This window comes from Periplaneta americana, chromosome 1 (genome assembly GCF_040183065.1).
Source record: "Periplaneta americana isolate PAMFEO1 chromosome 1, P.americana_PAMFEO1_priV1, whole genome shotgun sequence".
Taxonomy (NCBI): Eukaryota; Metazoa; Arthropoda; class Insecta; order Blattodea; family Blattidae; genus Periplaneta; species Periplaneta americana.
Genome location: NC_091117.1, coordinates 122,449,004 through 122,464,519, shown reverse-complemented (window position 1 = coordinate 122,464,519; position 15,516 = coordinate 122,449,004). Strand labels below are relative to the sequence as shown.

Here is a 15,516-nt window from a genome sequence, read left to right as displayed (position 1 = left end):
GTTTTCGAGTGTTTTACATCACAGAGTCCTTGGCTGCTAATAACATTGCAAGTTTAAATGCCAACAATATTATATCAGTACTTATTCTTTAAAACTGCAATGTACATTTTTTTATCTCTAATAGGTAAATGAGACACACACTATGTATGAACTCTGATCATACACTTAAAGTTTTCATCAATTGAAAGAGATAATAAATAGGTACACTAAATTACAGCAGGTTGAATAAAAAAAAATGCTAAAGGCTTTTGTTGAACTATGCAGCAATCTCCAAGCATGTCACATAGTGGTGGATACATTACACACTCCTAGTATATACTAGCTGAAACTAGTGAATAATTAAATCGTTCTATGAAAGCATTATCATTGCTTTACAGCAGGTATGCTCATTCTCTGACTCCCGATTACGTTCTGTAATCACAACCTTCGAATGTAGAGTGTGCTGTTCCCTGTTCGAAGCTCGACGGATGACTGCGGAAGGCAGTTCAAGTACTTAGTAAACGCACGAACAGTGCGGGACAATGACACAGTCAAAACCTTCTGTAAGCAAACGATCATTCAGTACAGTGTGGGAGGAAGATTATTTTTGTTGTACGTTTGTTGAAAATGGAAAGTGATTACTATATTGTAAGGTACTGTCAGAATACTACTGAGCAACATAAAACTACATTATAGGCTCTGCTACCCTGAACATGCGGAAGTGACAGGGAAGCTGTTTTCTATAATATAGCCTATTTTCATATACCAACGTTATTATTATTATTATTATTATTATTATTATTATTATTATTATTATTAGACCTATTATTATTACTATTATTATTGCTATTGTGGTGATTTTATTCCAGCGGAAATAGATATTTCGATAAAATAATTTTTCAGGGATGCAACGTACATTACAGCTTCAAGAATTGAAAGCACTTCATGAAAGGCCAAACATTGAAGAGAGTCGAGCAATTCAGAGTCTATGTTTTGGAGCAAGTTAGCCTATGTAGTATGTTGGGAATTAGCTAAGGCACTAAAATCCTTCACGGATGGTGAACTTGTAAAGAGATGTATGGTGCCTGAACAAAATATAGTTAATTATGTCTCTGTACTGCAACAGTTCAAATGTGAATTCACAGAACATAGATTTAGTGATTTTAGACGTATGGAGAGTGATATTAGTATTTTTGTTAATCATTTCATAAATTTAGTACAATTCGTGAGAGTGCAGTTCCAGGACGAGTTAATTGATTTACTAAGTAACGTAGAATCCAGAACTAAATGCAGAGAATATGATTTGACAGGCATAGAATTATTTAAAAAATGAACAAAATTAAATATTACAAGATAAGCTTATTCACTGCCACTATGTTAGCTACCTTCGCCTCGACATAGGTATGTGTGCGAACAATTATTTTCAAGAATGAAGGTTACTTAATCCAAACATAGGTCCCAATTAACAGATGAGCATCTTTAGCGCATTGCAGTAAATTCGTTGGAAATAGATTCCCGATTACTTGCAGAAAAGAATGCAGATGTTGAATAGACCGCAAAGTAGACTATATGGTGGAATATGAAAATGTTATTATCTATGATATTATATCATAACTATATTAAATATAATAAATAATGTAATAACTGAATATTGCAGTGTATACTCTTTCCGTTTTCAAATTCAGTTTATTATCTGTATTTGTAAGAGTGTAAGAACTATGCCACGGGCGGTGCTGCAATGTACAGTACAATGTAATGTAGTTGCGGAGCCCAGTCCCTACCCTGTGTGTGTTATGCAGTGCAGCATCATCCGTGTAATCGGGGCTTTTACAATTTTGAGCATACCTGCTTTGCAGAGTAAGATAAATGGAAAATTTGCTGTCATTAGATTTTTCATCTAGCCATTGCATGTGTCAACCCCCATTTAAAGGGCTACTCATCCTATTATCCTGGGTATAAATTTCATAGTTCAAGAGTACAATAAATCAGACTATATTTAATGCGATGATATTAGAAACGAAGACAGAATTTATAATTTGATAGCAAAAATAATAGTACAAAGACAATGGATCCAGCACATTAAGTACAAAATTTGTAATGTTATGTTTTATTTAACGACGCTCGCAACTGCAGAGGTTATATCAGCGTCGCTGGATGTGCCGGAATTTTGTCCTGCAGGAGTTTTTTTACATGCCACTACTGATATGAGCCTGTCGCATTTAAGCATACTTAAAAGCCATCGAACCAGCAACCTTGGGCATAGAAGGCAGTGCTATACCAACCAGGTCGACCAAAATTTGTAAAACTTGCTATTTCTAAAATCTGTTTTCTTAGACAAACCAATAACAGGAGAGATATTTGAAAACTTAAAACAAAATTAATAGAATTTAAAAAAAGGTCAGAATAGATAAACGCTTCAATTAAAAGGAAAATAAAAAGAAAGAGACTTTCAGTTTTCGCAAAATTAAGTTTAGTTAAACTACTGTATTAATTAAGAAATTCTACTTTTAATAAGCCACATTAGGATAAAGTTCATTAATGTTGTATTATTATATAGCTACTGATTTTGTTCTTTCACAGGGATGCCATGATTGTTACAACAATTGATACATTCACTAGTTTGCTTGCTGGCTGCACCATCTTCTCAATTCTAGGAAATCTGATGCACGAAACAGGGAGAAGTGATATTAAGGACGTCGTGCAAGGAGGGACTGGACTTGCATTTGTGTCATATCCTGATGCCATTGCCAAGTTCGATGTCGTCCCTCAGGTTTGTTATATATTACTTAATTCCCATTATGCACTTGAAATGTACATCTATAAAAGTACGTACCAGTACACATGTAATTACGTTACCATTGTTGTTGTTATCTGCATAAATAACTCACTCATTTTTTTCTTATAATTTGTAAATTTAAAATAAATAAATATTGCTGTGGTTTAATATTTGATATACTGGACATATTGTAATTTAAATTTAATTTCGTACATACACGAAATTACATTTTTGAATTTCTCCTAAGTATTACGGTAAAAATTTACTTTAGTCCTATTAACTAATTTCATCTGTTACAACCTCGCAATAAATAATAAATCTAGAAGTATGCACAGCTATCGTGGATCCACTTGAGAGGTTTCGTGACGAGAGAAAACTCTGAGGTACTGGTACTACCTGAGCACATTCTACTCTATAAATGTACAATCTCAAAAATAGTCTGCTGAAAGCAACATTAATATCACTCCTGTTGTCTCTAAAGCAATAAGTTAGAAACCTCAAGAGTTTTGCTATCTGAACAGAAAATAAGCCAAGCTAATCTACACAACATTAGCCACCATGATGGTCCAGTGGCTAGAGCACTGGAGTCATAATCCTATGGACCCGAGTTCGATTCTTGGAATACCTCTGATTTATGACTTCTTCTGCTGGGCAAACCCTTGATCCAGATAACACAGGGGTTTTCTCCAGAAGCTCTGATTCCCCTGTGGCATCGCAAAAAATCTACATCGTCATCTCATTGCGAGAGTACCATAGACCAGCCTCCTAACATATACCGTAGGCATTAACTCTGTTAAATTGGTACGAGATTACGAGAGGTTTAGTCTTTCTTTGCAGATATTTATATCATCTATTAAAATGGAGAACAATCAGTGGGTTCAAAATGGTATCCTACCTGACTCCATTTGTAAAAAAATTCTGCAGTTTATGTATTAAGTTACTTTTACGAACATAATTGGTATAACTATTATAACAAATTTTGTATAGAGCTAAAATCAAATTTTCTTTGTTTTCCCTTTGCCGTAACACATCTCATACCTCAGTCCACTTTAGTATTTTAATTTCTGTATGTCTCTGAAAATTTTCCTCATTTATTGCCAACATACAGTTTATCACTAACTCTTAGACTTCAAAACGTAGAAGTCAGTATATTGTGAAATAATGTATAAAGATTATATCATCAGCTAGAAATATACAACATTTTAGTCCCAGAACAATTTGGATTTAGGAAAAATAAATGCACGGAAAATGCAACATTTAGTTTAACTGACAAAATTCTGGAAGCAGTTAATAAAAAATTACAAGTTGGAGGGATTTTATGTGATTTATCCAAAACATTTGACTGTATAAATAATAAAATGCTGCTAGATAAATTAGATTACTGTATTATGGAATTAAAGGCATTGCACACAAATGGTTTCACTCATGTCTCATAGATAGGAAACAGAAAGTCAAAATCAATGCAACTATGAAATCTAGCTCGACATGGGAAACTATTATGGTTCCTAATAGAAATAACGACCAAATTTCTTGGCTTACAAATTGACAACGTGTTAAATTGGAAAAATCATAATTAAAGAAATTACTCCCAAACTAAATTCAGCATGTTTTGCTATTAGATCTATCCAAGAGCTAATAAATACCAAAACTTTAAAAACTATATACTTTGCATACTTCCACTCGGTAATGAGTTTTGGAATAATAATCTGGGGAAATTCCAATAACAATATATCCCTACTACAAAAGAGAGTAATTAGAATAATAGTAGGTGCCAAATCTAGAGAACTGTGTAGGACTATTTAAAAAAAACTACAAATAATGCCCATGGCTTGTCAATATATTTTTTCACTAATAATCTTCCTTGTGTGTAATCGTGAAAACTTTGTAACCATTCCAACAGTTCATAGCATAAATATGCATAAAAAAATTACTTTCATACTCCATCGGCAAGTCTATCATGCTATCAAAAAGGAGTGCGTTATGTGGCAGTAAAAATTTTTAATAACGTTCCTATGGATATAAAAAATGAAACTCAAAACATAAAATTATTTAGGACCAAATTAAAGAAGTATACCTATTTTCTCATTACGCCTTCTATTCTGTAGGTGAAATGACATTCAACAACGCTTCATGAATATTTCTATGTTGTATTAAGTACTGATACTAAAACTTCGTGTTGTACTAGCAGACTATAATGTAAAACTCTTCTGTATACATTTCAACTAGATTGTGACTATAATTAAGACTTTATATTACTATTAAGATTTTTTTTTTGTTTGACATGTTCCATATTCTAGCTGAGAAGTAATATATGAATACTATGGAATGTAAATAAATACAATACAATGAATTACAAGGGTCACAATACATCTCTCTTGAATACAGGACTGTGCTTAGAGTCTGGATTGTCTGGCAATCCTGTACTATAATGAACAAGCGTAAGGACAGGGGTGTAGAGATCTAAGAAAGCTTAATTGCAGAGTGAAAGTTTCCAAGTCATTATATCTTGCTTGTGTTGAATGTTAAAATGAAGAATAAGATTTGATCTTAAAGCAATATAGCATTGATGATTGGCTTCTAGGACCATCCTTGTTGCTTAAGACGTTATAATGCCATTAAGTCTGAGTTACAAACTTGATTTTCTTCAGAAGAACTACTATTTCTTGTTGACATCAAAATTGAACTTTTCTAGTCATCATCTCAACCTGTCATGGAGGTTATAAATTTTGTCTTTACCCTCACGCTCAGAAAAAGAATTTGGAATGTGCTCTATAAGATTAACAGAATTCAGGCAGATATAGATATTTGATAGCCATCCCAACCAGGGTTTAATAATCGGCCTCCTAATCAATTCTGGAAGAATGTTAATATTGGGTCTTCACCTCTCCCAAATTTCCTCAAGATCTTCCATACCTATTTTGTCTTATTTTATTGTATTTTCCTATCTCTCAATTTTTCACTGTGTAAAATAGTACTGTAATTAATAACTTAGATATTTGCATTTCAAATTTTTTTATCAGAAGTTCTATATTTAAAAATCTTTACTATACTATACAGTTGTAATTGATATCAGTTTGACAGCATATTAGTGTGATTAATATATTAATAGATGAGTATGAGTATGGTAACTGATAATAAATCGAATATTATACTAAAATGTCAGACTTTTAGTTACAATGTACATGGATGTTTACATATTCGCAGATGTGTATCAACAAAGAGTCGTCCCTATATTGCAGATCAATATTGCACAGTTGTAATATAAAATTATGTAAATTATTTGTGCAAAATATTACATCAATTATTTTATACGAAAATAGATGGTAACCATAGCCTTAGCTGATCATGTATGAGGACACTGGAAACAAATTTGAAGGTTCGATTATAGGAGGTGAGATAAAGTGGACCTACTACAATTTATGAAAATATTCAATTCCTCATATTTCTGTGTATAGCACTGAAAGATATCATGGCAACAGCAGGATTGTGAACAGAGATTAATTTCTATCTTTTCAGAAGCATCAGTCTCTCTCTTTCATTGCTGTTAAATAACTGTTGTAAATTAAATAATTCCAGTACTACTGCGTCCTTAATGCTAGAATTTTTCAGAGTGAAGACATAAATTAATCCCCCTTGTGTTTGATAGTGAAAGAAAATTAAATATACTGGTACCGGTGCAAGAAAATACTCTCTTATTGATCAAGAGGTCTGGAATCCAAGCTGTGACAAGAGTTTTCTTTTTTCTCTCAATCAAAAAATCCCCAAAGTTATTCTCAGAAATTAAAAAATTTAAAATCAAATCCAATTTCATATTGGCATTTCAACAAATCTAATTCGTTTCCACAAAATCATAAACTCAGTTTTATGAATTTATAAATTACATTTGTAACGATTTACACATCATGTTTTTATTAGATTATAAGGATATTATTCTCGAAAAACGCAATGCATACTTTCTTTAAAATTCAGTTTCAATAATTATCAAGTTACTAACACCTCACATTGCAATTGCTGAATTAAATCATTTTAGCATGTAAAACAAACAAATAAAATATGTTTCTTTTGTTTCAGTTCTTCTCAGTAGTGTTCTTCCTCATGCTGTACACTTTAGGTATCGGAAGTGCTGTAGGCCTGGTGGGCACAGTCATCACTCTCATTTGTGACCAGTTCCCAAAGCTCAAATACTGGGTGGTTACATTAGTCGTCTGCACTGTTGGTTTTCTTGTAGGACTTGTTTATGTCACACCGGTAAGTGAATGTAAATATTAATATAATATGTATTGGTACAGATATTTTTTCTAGCTTACAGAATGATACATCAAATATTCATATGTATGAAGTCTCGCCCACCTCATTGAATATTACACGACTAATATGAATTAGTCTATTTGTATTATTACTATTAAATACGAGAAAAATTCGTACCGGGACCGGGAATCGAACCCAGGACCTCTCAGCTCTGCGCGCTGAGCGCTCTTACCAAATGAGCCATGCTGGGACACGATCCATGGCGCCGGCTGAACCCCTCTCGTAATGCTATTTTACGGCCTTACTACCTGCACTTGAGAAGATACAAGTCATATATGCAGGAGCGCATATTTAAATGACTTTGTGGCCATATTCAACATAAGTTTCATGACAACTGCTAACAGTTATACATCAAATATTCATATGTATGAGGTCTCGCCCACCTCATTGAATATTACACGACTAATATGAATTAGTCTATTTGTATTATTACTATTAAATATGAGAAAAATTCGCATCGGCACCGGGAATCGAACCCAGAGCAGAGCTGAGAGGTCCTGGGTTCGATTCCCGGTGCCGGTACGAATTTTTCTCATATTTAATAGTAATAATACAGAATGATAGTCAAAACAAAAAGTCCATTAATCTTGTATTGTTGTTTAGTCAACTGTCCCAAGACAAGTCTGAATTTCACAAGTGATACCAATATGGCACCACTTATGAGGTAACTAGCCAGGAGGTAATGGGGTAGGGTGGCCAGTTCCTTTCCCCCACCATGGCATACATCACCAATTAGCTACATATTATACTAATCAGACTTCAGATGTATACAAACAATTATTGTCCTTCCTCTGACATATATCGTCAAGTGAGGTGTACTGCCTGATAACAAATGTACATATCAGCCAGAACCTCAATCAGAAGTAGGTCTTGTATTACTGGGTAATTGTCTTAAAAATTTGAAGGGCCAAGAGAAAAATTTCAGAACAGAATTATTAACAAAAATTCTCCATATCCAGACATTCTATTCAAGTGATGAATTGTTTAGGCTTGTAAATTTAATTAATTTGCATACTATGTACAGTATCATATTCTTTTTTTGTGTATAAATTTTGACTAGTTTCACATCTCAAAGCTATGATGCTGATGTAAGGTCTATGGAATACAATAAGTGAAATGAAATAAAATGAATGTTTTATCATACATACTGCCCATAATTAGTACTGGTAATCTGAATAACTAACTATACATATTGTAAGCTATTTTAATTTCGCAAGTTGCTATACCAGTAATTTTATCAGATATTTTAGAATTGAAAACTGACAATTCTATTACAATTTCATTATTTGACTCCAATATTCATTATTTCACACAACTTGAGATTATAAATTTGAGTTGAGATTTTTTGTAGGCCTATTAAATTTTTATCGTTATGATAAGATATTCGAAATATTTTGTGGCATGGAATTAATATTTGTATGATTATTGTTTTAACTTGTATCTCATTTTCTTTATTTTTAGGGTGGCCAGTTCATTTTGACACTAGTAGACTTCTATGGTGCAAATTTTACAGTTTTCATTTTGGGTGCTATCGAAATAGTTGGAGTTTCTTGGATTTATGGTAAGTTGTTTTTGCACCAAGGAAACTGTAATCTCAGCAATAGATTATAAAAAGTAATTTTTCAGAATTCTGAGCCCATGATTAACATAAAAGGTTTCTATGATTTCATCAAAGTGAACCTACCTATTCTTAATTCAGTGTTTAACAGTTATGTAGGTACAATGTAATAAAATTTAATTAGATTTTTGCAGCATCACAATACACTTTCTATAACTTGTATGATGAAAAAATACAGTAAAAACACAGACTAGTTACAATAAAATAAAACCTTATCATACCGGTACCACAATTGAAGATCAGTACTATACCCATGGGCCTGCTTGTGTTTGATTGGATCCTACATCACCCTACAAGTTTATAAAAGTTCTATTGAAGTTATTCTTAGACTTTACATATAAATGTCACCGTCGTCATGATCATCAACATCATCATCTTCTTCATCAACCACTGACATGCTCAAAGTTAAGGTGCTCTGGTTTGTCTTTGTTTAGTATTCTACAATTTCTCGGTCACGTTAAATTTATTTTCCCAATTATATTTTATATTTGGTATCGGGACTCCAATGTCCCTTTTAAAAAGTTACTATTATTATTATTATTATTATTATTATTATTATTATTATTATTATTATTATTATTATTATTATTATTATTTCCAAATATTCCCTCCAATTCTTTTAGTATCTTGGGGTTTGTTCATTAATAAATTCAATTTTTAATTTTCTTTCTTCATAGTTAATAATATACCTATGATCTTCCTAGACTAATTTAAATAACTAGTCAATAAGCAATTTTGTAATTTAGGGACATATGGTAGATCATCTTAAAAATAATAGCAATAAAATAATAAGTACTTGTGAATTATTGATTAGTATTTCAAACTTTCTTTTTCTCTAACAGTGAGTACCATACTTGATTGTCCATTGCCAGTAGCATTGGAAATATTTATGACAGTAATTTTTAAGAATAAGCACTTTTGTAAACTTCATTAAATTAGTTATTGCAGTTGTTTTATAGTAACTTTCAATAACACTTTGTACCTATCTGCAAGAAATAAACATATATTTAAGGAGAACAATGACACCTGTTCACTATACATAGATTAAATATATTATTTTGAGAATTGTGTACTTCTTTTTATCATAATGTTTCCAGACTCACAAATTTTATATTTTTTTACAGGTCTGGAAAACTTTTGCAATGATCTTGAGTTTATGGTAGGAAGAAAGGTTAGTCCCTACTGGAGAATTTGCTGGGGTATTATCACACCAGTGTTGATGATAGTCATTCTTGTATATTCTATAGCATCTATGCAACCACTGACTTACAATAAATTATTCTTTCCTGCTTCTGCTACAGGTAAGTGGTGGTATCTTTTATATTCTCTTCTTATTGTATACGTAGAAAAAACACATAAACATATATTTCCTATTTACAGTGTACTCTATTCACGTCTCATGAATTCATGATGCACAATATTTTCAGTATAAAGCCGTTTTACTTCTGATTCTTCTTCCCATTCTTCCCTAACAACCCACTGCCTTCCTTCTACTCCCCTATTACATACTGGTATTTCATTTTGAATGTCATATTGATGGCGTCTATACCAAAACTTCCCCTAGCATTCTTTTTTTTTTTCAATATTAACACTCCAATTGTTTATAATGAGAACAATTATTTACCGAGTTTTGCACCTCTATCTGTCTTTAATAATCACTTCTTCAATCTTATGATTCCTTGATATCAGTGTCAATCTTTTTCAGAAGTGCAGTTGAATTACTCTCCGATTTTGAATATCTTGTTCCTTTGCCATATACAGCCAAACCTCTATATAATTTTCTGGGCACTAGAAAAATTGTATTATTATATCAGAGTTATTGCTGTATCGAGGGGTTATGAAATTTTACCCAAATTTTTGGTGTGAAAGAGAATACTATATAGTAGAAATAAGTATAAAACAACATTACATACTATGAAACAACATTTACTCACCATTTAATTTCCTATTTTATTTTTCTTCTTCGACTACGATTTTAGTGAAAGTTTGTTTTTAAAACATTTTAACCAACCATTGTTTGCTTTGAAGTTCGAATCACCAAGTACACTGGCAAAATTAAGCGCATTTTGACACACAATAGGGCGAGTTATAGGAATGTTAAATTCCTCCATTTCATTAAACCACTTCATGGTAGCAATGTCAGCATGTCCTGCTGCCGCAGTTTTTATTTTAATTCAGATTTAATTTTACCATTTACGACACTGTCCTCTATTTCCTTGCATTTCTTTATGAATGCTGCGAGTGTTGACTGTGCAAACTCTTACTTTTTAGCCAACCCACTCTGCTTAAGTCCCCTATCGGAATCACTAAATGCAGCTAATTTAATCTCGAAACTGATTTGTTTTCGTGTTATACTGTCATCATTAACTAACACTCGAATGTGAAAGGTACCAGTGGCAGGAATCATAAAGGCAAATACTGTTAAGGGTCACGCACCTTTGAAGCAGGTAGCGTTCTATTGTAACACATTCCTGGCACAGAATGTCAAAATAGGTCAACAATGGTACAGAAGAGAATAGGCGAAATAACGGAAAAACATCTTAAGAGGGCAATAGCAAGTGAAAAGTGAAAAAAACAAAAATACTGAAATGAAACTTTAAACAAATTAATGATTTTATTGTTCCATCAGAGTCCGCTCAGTTAGCTCTGGTAGTGTGTTACCTTCAGACTAGCCAGCCTAGATTCGATTCCTGGGGAGTCAGAAATTTTCGTGTAAAATTTCTAACTTGGGACTAGAAGAGGTAGCAGTGCACAACTTCTAATCACTAGATTGTGCACCATATGCCTCAGTTAAATCCCAACTCTTTCCGTAGTGCATATAAAGGGAAGGCATATGTCATTGTTGATAATGATTCGTCAGTCAGATGGGGACATTATGCCTGGGGGGCCCCCTTTGTTGCTGTTCGACAGGAGTAGGCTACTTGTCAGCACTGGTTTCCCCTTCTCCCTTCCTCCTCCTCCTCGTCATTATCATCATCATCACCACCACCACCACCACCACCACCACCACCACCACCACCACCACCACTCATTCCCTACACTACACATACACTCATCCTACTATACAACATAACTCCTCACAGATACAAATCATGCATAGCATGGTCTGCTGAAGTGGTGTGCAACTTTAAAAATGGGTAATAGTCCTGCCATCTATTCGCAATATCCAGAACCCGAATCACACAAGTGAAGTGGGTAGGCATTGAATACACATTGTTCCATCAGGGTTTTTCCAAAATGTGACCATCGTTGTAATGATGGACCTGAAACATTTTTAAAATAAAAGAAATACATTGGGACTGATAAAAATTTATTGTTGCAACTTGGTTTATTGTTACTGTATATCAGTTTTCATTTTACAGAGGTTCAACTTTATTTTCATAATTCTAACTACCAGTACTGTGTTGAATACAACAGACTTAGTTGCTTTAATAATAAGTCTATTTCACATAAAGTTATGTGAAATAAATATAGCTGATTCTTCCAGTTTAGTTCTTTCATTTATTTCACTATTATATTTGCCACTTTGTAATTTTTAATAATAGATATTTATAATTGTATTATGTTTAATTAATCCCAGTTCTTCTTTGTATTATGTTTAATTAATCCCAGTTCTTCTTTCAACATAAAATCCTGAAACATTTTGAAAACTTCAGTGTATAATAAAATAATATGTCATACCATACATATACTTTCAGGAGCTGGATGGGTGCTCTTTGCCTTTGGAGTTATACAGTTTCCAATCTGGGCTTTCATTGTAATGTTAAAGAGGAAAGATGAATCTCTATTCGAGGTAAGAGAACTTCTAAATTTAAAGTGTATTTAGAATATTAAATTTTCAAACAATAATTTAATCCTTTGATATTATAATAATATATCAAGGGAAAAATGAAAAATGAAGATGTTTATAGTGAGGGCTACAGAGTTGCTGCTGAGGACCTCTGGCTCGAGGGCGCAAGTGGTTCCATGTTTAAACACGAAATTTCGCCAAAGGTTCATACATTATTTTGTGGCACACTAGTCCGTAATTGAAAAAATTAAAACTTTTTGATAAGAGTTTTAAGTTACAAATTCGCTTTGTGTTTGTTTGTTTTGTTTAGTGTTTTATTTTGGTATCTAGGGACTGTGTATACTACAAAAAAAAAAAAAAAAAAAAAAAAGAATACGTAGAATAAAAATTATTATTTCTTTGTTGTAATAAACAATGTTCAGTTATGCTGGAAATGATGTTAGGATCTGTTCCTTCTGGAGTTGTTATTAAAGCCATACAAGCTCAAGATAAGTTGTTGCCAATTGAATAAATATAAGTAAACAAATTACATATTTTGTTTGGCCCTAGGGACTATAAAAGTTTTTTAGGCCCTCAAAGGTATAATGGGCAATATTATATATATCGTATCCATGGAGAAATTTAACAATTGTGGACTAGTGCGCCATAAAATATGTTAACAATGAAAGAACATGAAATCAAAAAACTGTTAGGTAACTATGCGAATCTATCAATAAAATGAGTAAACTCACTCACTCACTCACTCTCACTAGGATTACCCAATGTAACTATAAATACTATAAGAGATATACCTTTTTCTTTGAAATTTGTGTCATTAGAACAAGACTCAAAGACAATTTTACTGCAGTGCTTAATATTATGCATTTTATCCTACACTAACGCTATAATCCATAACTGTTTTGAGTTACAAAACTGTGTTTCATATAATTTTTATTGTAATTAGAATATAATATAAGCATAAAAAATGTACGATTTTTTACTCCAGATGATAAAGTCTGCATTCAAGCCTTCAGAACTATGGCGTCCAAACAATTCAAAAATATATGAAGACTGGAAAGCATTTAAAGAAGCGAGAAGAAGAGAATTGGAGCAGATATCAGGATTTGAATCAATGTGGCAGAAATTTCTGAGGTTATTCTTTGGATATTCACCAATGCGAAACAGATTAGTTGAATCTAATAGCGTACCTAATATTTATTGACGTCACAAGTATATAAAACATGTTATAAAGTAATGTGTATTTTACATCACAATGTAATATATATAACTATTGTCTTTCATTAAATTTTACTATTTTATACTTACTATGCAAGTATGATTAAAAGTAACATTTTTTGCAATGTACTTCAGTTCTGAAGAAATGGTAGTACTGGTATCACAAGATGTAAAACTTGAAAAAGTAATAATATAGTATGTCTAATGTTTTGCATATACAAGCAACATTTACATCACTGTAAAATTGCAACAGTACTGTAACAGAAATTACTGTTCACTGGTATAGAAGTTACTTTTTTTAAATTAAGTAAGCTTTATTGTATGAAATGTGAACAGATGAAATTGATCTGAGGAGGCCACAGAATAACATCACAGGCAGGTGGAGGATCAGGTCTCCAGTCAGAACTGGGTGGTGTGGCTGAATCGATACGATGACATGCAGTGAATCATGAGCTTGAAGAGCGATCCTAAATGGACTTCAACAATCATTCCAACATAAGGAGGTTGCACAATAAGCCTAAGGCTGTGGTGCTTGCCTGCGGGCCTTCCTCCAGAAGAAAAAAAAATTCATTGTAATAAATAAGTATATTATAGTTGTGAATAACAGGAACAGAAAAAAAGAATAAAATAACTTAACACTTGTTATGGGTATTGCCCACTAGCAGTCCCATATCACTATGCTGTCAAGAAGTTACTACCTTGCTTTATTTTAAAAATTAAAAATAACTTTACTTTCATTTTTAAATAATTTTGTACGATAATTGTTTTTATTCAGAAGAGGCAAAAATATTGCTTTACAGTGGATACCTTCCTTTATGGATTGGAAGAAAATGAAAATACTGATTTTTTGGCAAAGAAAGGAACCACAATCCAACAAAGATTTCATTCTGAGAATTTGTATTTTTTAGCAAAATTATTAATAAAGAAAAATTATAAACACATAATATTAAATAATAATAAAAATGTAATGGCAGTGAAAATAAATCTTAGTGCAAAAATTAAAGAAACAGAAATTTGATTCCTAATTCTCCAAGAAGAACAGCTGTTGACTATCTTTAGACTGGTAACCGGACATGATTGTTTGGCAGCGCATTTCTTCAGAATCAGAATTTATACATCACGAAAATGTTTTCTCTGCATAGAAAATTCAACTACGAACTTGCAACACATACCGGTACTAAACTGCAAAGCTATCAATACTGTATTTCATATAAAGTGTTAATAACATCACAGACAATATTTACTGGCATATTCGAAAATAAATGGATATAATCCAATGTTCTGAGCATTTGATTAATTACTAATTATTTTTATTCATCAGGTCTATATATTGTAAATAGTTAAGTATCTGAATTATAAAATATAAATACATCTCGTTTAATGCAACCTCTGATACAAAAACATTCTCCCCGCTCTTCATCCTGTCCATTACTTCTCCTGTACTATTCAGAAAATAATTTATTTGGAACAGAGAAAAACTGAATATGTAATCTCCACGTCTGTTGGCCAGGGAAAGCCGAAAATGGATGTAATCTAATAGCTACCGGTACCACATGAAGGGGAGAAAAATAATAAGTGACACATTGCTGGTTATAGTGGTTAATAAAATCATGAACAACCATTAAAACAATGGACGTAACATGCACAGCACATAAAACTGTTGTTCACTTTGGGGTAAAGCGAAGGCTCAATACAATTTTTTCTACTTCCTGAAAAAATACTATTTTGGAAATGACCGATTTTGTTCACAACCTCCACAACTAAAGAGTTCAGCATGCATTTACATAAATATAATACATTGCATTGATGATTGCATGTTAAGAATCGACA

At 32.4% G+C, this 15,516-nt stretch overlaps 1 protein-coding gene across 1 annotated transcript in view; it reads left to right on the top strand.

The window, feature by feature from the left end:
* The window catches only part of LOC138700272 (sodium-dependent nutrient amino acid transporter 1-like), a 127,441-nt gene extending 112,478 nt beyond the window's left edge, over window positions 1-14,963 (top strand). The window contains exons 8-13 of the mRNA XM_069826778.1: window positions 2,560-2,749; window positions 6,827-7,003; window positions 8,525-8,624; window positions 9,806-9,982; window positions 12,380-12,474; window positions 13,457-14,963. Coding sequence (XP_069682879.1) covers window positions 2,560-2,749; window positions 6,827-7,003; window positions 8,525-8,624; window positions 9,806-9,982; window positions 12,380-12,474; window positions 13,457-13,672 — 955 coding nt within the window. The 3' untranslated portion in view covers window positions 13,673-14,963. The remainder of the gene's footprint in view (window positions 1-2,559; window positions 2,750-6,826; window positions 7,004-8,524; window positions 8,625-9,805; window positions 9,983-12,379; window positions 12,475-13,456) is intronic.
* The last annotated feature ends 553 nt before the right edge of the window (window positions 14,964-15,516 follow it).